Genomic DNA, 5,842 nt, shown 5'->3' on the forward strand with positions numbered 1-5,842 from the left:
GCTTGAATACTGTTCGTTATCGCCATATATTTCATTGAACTGTTGGAATAAAGGATAAAGATGAAAGAAATTTTATATAAAAAAAAATCTATAGCTCTGTTTTAGTGTTGGTAATATCCTCAACAGAAAAAAAATTATCTTTAATTGCAATTGAAAAAAAAAAAATGAGTGATTTTTCGGGAAAAAAACTATTTCCATAAATGTATCTTCATCAACAAATAATAATAATAATAATAATAATAATAATAATAATGCCTAACCTTATGCTCCTGAATGAATTTATCTATTGAAAATTAGACATCTGAAATTGAGTTATCAATCCTATACCTCGTTAAAAGCGTCTATTTATCGTCCCAGAGAAACAGTTATCTCTCTTTTCTTTCTATTAAACTAGCCTTGCCTTCAAATGTCGTACATAATTTGCGATATTAAAATAAGGTATGGGGAGACAACACGTGGAACACATTAATTACCTCTCGACTATTTTTTTTTTTTTTTAATCCTTCATGAGGAAAAAAAATATGCTGTAAATTGATATTTTCATGTAGATAATATACATGTATACATGTTTTATTTATTCATTTTTTTAATTGAATCTTATTAGAAATCAATCGAATTCACCAGGTGCAGGCTTTCCCGTGGTATCACGGATCATTTAATAAAAACAAGTTGACAACAAAACTGCTCTCCATAATAAGATTAATACAATTACGTGAAATTAGAACTATAAAGCATAGTGTGGTCCTTTGCAACGCAACATAACTAAAGATTCCTCTGTATTTGAAAGAAATAGATATACACTAATAAATGATGTCGATGTCATTTAATGCAGGGTTTTTTTTTTTTCTTTCTTTTTTTTCATTATTATTATTATTATTTTTTTTTTTTTTTTTTTTTTTTTTTTTTTTTTTTTTTTTGCTCATTGCATACATTTCCTTATAATTATAAAAGATGATATTATTCATTAACAGACTTTTATTCACTCATATTTGCAATTACCACATTCTGATAATTTACCAAAAAAGCGGTTATATAGGATTATATTATATATGAATCTATATATGAACTTCTCTCTCTCTCTCTCTCTCTCTCTCTCTCTCTCTCTCTCTCTCTCTCTCTCTCTCTATATATATATATATATATATATATATATATAATCGATTGAATAATATTTATTATTGAAAAAATCATGCAAATTAGTGCGAGTATATTATTGTGTTACCTTTCTAATCTTAATAAGCCCAAAAAAATATTTTCTTGTATAAGCTCTTCATGGCTTAATGCTGAATTATCGGTTGAAAGTATCGTGTAATTAAAAATAATGAATGTAAAAAGTTGGGGCCAGTGATGTAAATTTTGAAATATAGGTCAAAATAAGCGATTTTAAAGCGAAAAACAATTTAAATTTTATTTTGACTTCTAAAATATATCTTCAGTTTTTGACAAAGACTGTTGTGTGAATTTTCAAAATCTGTTTTAGAAATATTAACGGAACCCTACATTTATTATTCCTCGCATATGATGACGCACAAAATTCTCCGAGTAAATATATGTAGGACTAACGTTCAAAGGTTTTAAATCAAACAAATGTGTAGATTCGAAGAATTTTCTTCTACATATCCTTCAACCACCAGAAATAGTTTCCCATAAATCTTGTTTCTTTACAATTTTGTGAGCAGTTTTTAAATTCAATATTGCATAATGGCATTGTTTAATTCAAATATGTAATACAAATTGAAATGTAATTTAAAAAATTGAGGTTAGAGGTTCTGACCAGGCTTTTCTCAAAAGCTGACCAGTGACATACATGTACCTCAAATGGACATTGCTTCATCAGACTATGCATTTGAAAATGACCATACAAAACATTTATTAAATCAAACAAACAAACAAGCAAAAAAAAAAAATTTAAAAAACAAATAAAAAAAAAACCACCCCCCCCTCCAAAAAAAAAAAAAATCAATTTGGATAAACGATCCAGAGATTTTTTTTCTTGACTTTTCGGCGAAATAAACAATGTCGTTTAAAAAAAAAAAATCAGGGTTTTTTTTTTTTTTTTTTTTTTTTTTATGAAGTTGCCTTCGTTTGATAAAAGATCTTTCATTTTTAAATATAGAAAGCATTAGATTTTGAAGATTTATTTATCTGTTTTTGTACGTCTTTTACATGTAAGAGTAAAAAATGTAAGAAGTATTTATGTTTTTTGTGAAGAAACATACATATATTACATACAAAAATATTTAATGTAAATTTCAATACCTCGAAAATTCTTTTGTAGTTTCATAAACCTTTTGTAAATTTATCATTGAGGGCTCATTTAAAAATTTTTAAACATATATTAAATTAAGGAATTCATTCTAATGTGTGAAAGCAATTACTTTATATGTGTGAAACAACGCACAACTTTTGATTTTTTTCTTAAATAAATGAAACTAAAGGTGACGCCCTCTTCTTCCTGTTTAAAATGCTCATTTTCTCAGGCATATTCATTCCTTTCAGAATAACGAAGTACAATTCACAATGTTAATGACTCTATTTTTCCACGGAAATCTGCATGCAATACAAATATACACCGATCTTATTCGAGAAAGTCTATTATTTCACATATTTTAAAAGCTGGTAAATATATATTACAAGCTTACATTAGCTCTTGTTAGTAGAAAAAAAATATCCATCATTTCAACAAATTTGAAAAAAAAAAGAATAATAATAATGACCCAATGTAATATATATTCCACATTCAGTCTAACATAAGACATAATATTTTAGCTCATATTCTTATGTTTAGTTATCAAGGTCTGTATGGAGGAGGATTCCCCCACTTATGATCTTCTGTCGAGTAAGCAAGGTTATTAATCTTCTGTATATTATTCCCTGCCACCTGGATATTGACGGTCGAGCCTGTTTTACTATTCCTATAAAAAAGAAACATAACCCATATTGAATATATGTTATTTTTTAAAACCTTTAAAAAATTGAATTTAGGTTAGTTTGAATAGGGACTTGACAAGAAAACCTGGATGATGAATTATAGTAAGGTTAATGCAAAGAATGAGAATCGGTGCTTTAGAACATAGATTGTGTCCAAAACTTAAGTGATCAAACAAAAAAAAGAATATTTAAATGATAACTGTCTAATAGTTTGTCCACAAAATAAATCATTCCTCTTTTGAAATTATATCAACTATGTAACATGTAATATAAAAAAGACGAAAAAAATGATTTCAAGGCAAAATCTGGAAAAAAAAAAAGATAACGAACCCTTTAACGTATCTCTTTTTCACAATTATCAGCATCACAACAAGTATAAGAATCAACACACCAAGTATCACGCCGAGAATAATTTCCAGATTTCCATGCTGATGAGCCCCATCGTCTGAAAATACAAATAATTGGAAAGAACTTGTATGGCTATAAAAGAAAAGCAAATATACATTCAAATATCAAAGTTTGTTTTACCATCCGAATCTGATTTTCTCTTATCATCTTCATCATCCTCACATAGTTGATCACCTAAAATTACACCATTGTAGACAATAAAAATTGCGGTTGAGGAATGATTATAATTATTTAAACATATAGTCTATGATGGGAGTGAGATTACAACACAAAAATCAATCTAAGTTTTGCATACCGAAGCAATACCGCGAAGGGCAAGTATCAACTCCCTTTAGGCAGTACGCAGTGTATTTGCCACAGTTCTTTACTTTGATGTCATAGGACTTAGAACAACAACTGTGGAAACCTCTTTGGCATGCCTTTCTTGTAACAACACCATCGCCCGTACTGGGGACACTTCCTGTTTACAATGTAAAGTTTTATTCTTCATCAGAAATCCCTCGACGATTCAAACAAACAATTAAGCTATTTAATACAAATACTTGTTTGTGTAAGGGAGATGCATTCCTATTATACAACTAAAAAAATCCGAATATTTAAATTATGCCCACCATTCATCCATACAGGGTATATTGATCCACAACTTAAAAGTTTTGGACACTGATTTAGCATAGGAAACCTGGCTTTATACCATCCTGTTGTAAGATGATTATCGCAGTTACTCTGTCCTTGCTTGTATTCACAATGCATAGAGCGAAATTCAGTCTGTGTCAATGTTTGGAGGTTGCTTTCTATGCAAGGATCTATAAAGCAAAACTTTCATATATCATTTCTGTTTTATTTTGAACATGTATTTGGAAACAGAATTTTACAAACATATAATGAAATTTTAAAGAGATTAAGAAAATTAGTTTAGATTTATATTGTGAACGTACCCTCAGAGCATGTCGTTGTTGGGCTGAGTGTTGTTGGTTTTGGTGTTGTTGTGGTCGACATTGTGTTCGTATTTGGGTATTCACATAAACCCTGTTTGCCTGTTCATAAAAACACTTTAAGTTTCTTTCAATCCAAACTAACTTAAACATTATACTGATTTATAGAATATTTACAGACTGTAATCATTATATATATTGCATATTGATATATATTTTTCAATTTGTTCATGAGATTGATTTTTCTTAAGTTAAGTAAAACTCCAGAATCTCACTGATAATAGGCCTTTTAAAATCTCACCAAAACAATACCGTTCGGAACAGGAATCAAGAGCCCCCAGGCAATAAACATGAAATGATCCGCAATGCTTGATCTTCACATCATATTCCTTTGAACAACAAGATGAAAATCCGACCTTGCATGCTTTTCTTTCAACAATACCTTCACTAGCAGTCGGCAAGGACCCTGAAAGTAAGAGGGAATGCATTAAACTGTATAAATTTGCAATTTACTTCAAAACAATGCAATTATTGCATGTAGATACTATGTTAGGGTTTCTGAGCAAGGTAAGTAAGCTGATATGAGATTTAAACTTATAGTTAATATAATCTGCACTTTATGTCATTAAGTCACATCAGATATAATCAAATGATTATGTAAAGAGTGATTAATTGATAACCCACCTTTTAGCCAAAGAGGGTAAACAGCACCACAACTTAGAAGCTCCGGACATTGCGTCAGCATTGCGTCATTTACTCTGTACCACTGAGGAGTTATGTAACGGTCACATGGTGCGTATTTTGAATCATACTGACAATTTTCAAATCTTGCATAAGGTTCAAAGAATGAAGATGCATTTGCTTGCGCACATGGATCTAAAGTAAACCGACCAAAAATAAAAAGAAATTGTACTTATTTAGCGAGTTTTAAGATTCATTTTGATACAGTTTTTGTAGCGTAATATGTTTTATAATCTTACCTGCAACATTGCAATAATATACAGCACCTGAAATATTTCAAAATATTGATAAAATATATCAATTCATCAGTCGGACAAAAACCAATTAATTTATTTTGATATAATATATTTAATCATAGGACTACCTCCAGTATTAAAGCCCAGACACAGGAATAAAAGACGCAGAGTTCCCAAAATAGAGTCCATTTCAGGAAAAGCGGGTTGTGAAGTATCTAAATAACAAAAAAGTGTTTGACTTCTTTTCTGATTTTTCATTCGAAAAGGAGAGGTATTCTCTTTATGTCTATTATGTTATGCTTATTTTTTTTAATTGATATTGTTTGATATATTTGTTTTCCAACTTATCACAATTAACTCGAACAAAAAATAATAATGAAAATTCAACATTGTATAAAAAGAAACAAAGCAGAAAATTTGATAAACGAAATTCAAAATTGTGTAAGGGTCAAAAAAGACAAAAATTGATGGTATTAATATTCAGACTGAGAGATGAATATATTATTTGCCGTTTACCTTGCTTTACCCTTGATTACAGTATCTTCAATCCCCCTGCGGCACTTGTTTATTCACTGAGTCTAGAATTCCTTTTGT

At 29.4% G+C, this 5,842-nt stretch overlaps 1 protein-coding gene across 1 annotated transcript; it reads right to left on the minus strand.

Moving 5' to 3' along the window:
* Positions 1–2,293: 2,293 nt before the first annotated feature.
* LOC133180715 (uncharacterized) lies at positions 2,294–5,842 on the minus strand. Its single transcript, XM_061315186.1, has 11 exons — positions 5,765–5,842; positions 5,377–5,463; positions 5,252–5,278; positions 4,956–5,147; positions 4,573–4,737; positions 4,275–4,373; positions 3,951–4,142; positions 3,635–3,799; positions 3,460–3,513; positions 3,262–3,376; positions 2,294–2,915 (listed from the first exon to the last, which is right to left on the minus strand). Exons 2-11 carry the CDS (start codon positions 5,435–5,437, stop codon positions 2,792–2,794), a joined length of 1,194 nt encoding a protein of 397 aa, XP_061171170.1. The 5' UTR covers positions 5,438–5,463; positions 5,765–5,842; the 3' UTR covers positions 2,294–2,791.

This window comes from Saccostrea echinata, unplaced genomic scaffold, assembly GCF_033153115.1.
Source record: "Saccostrea echinata isolate AGI-Se365-2 ecotype Australia unplaced genomic scaffold, CSIRO_AGI_Sech_v1 ptg000007l, whole genome shotgun sequence".
In the NCBI taxonomy this organism is placed as follows: Eukaryota; Metazoa; Mollusca; class Bivalvia; order Ostreida; family Ostreidae; genus Saccostrea; species Saccostrea echinata.

Bases quoted from the DNA above. Each gene is read 5' to 3' on its own strand.
- LOC133180715 (XM_061315186.1), bottom strand. From the start codon at position 5,437: ATGGACTCTATTTTGGGAACTCTGCGTCTTTTATTCCTGTGTCTGGGC. The intron at 4,143-4,274 runs GTACGTTCACAA...TTTGCTTTATAG, and splicing joins AACAACGACATGCTCTGAGG to ATCCTTGCATAGAAAGCAAC. The intron at 3,514-3,634 runs GTATGCAAAACT...GTGTAATTTTAG, and splicing joins CCCTTCGCGGTATTGCTTCG to GTGATCAACTATGTGAGGAT.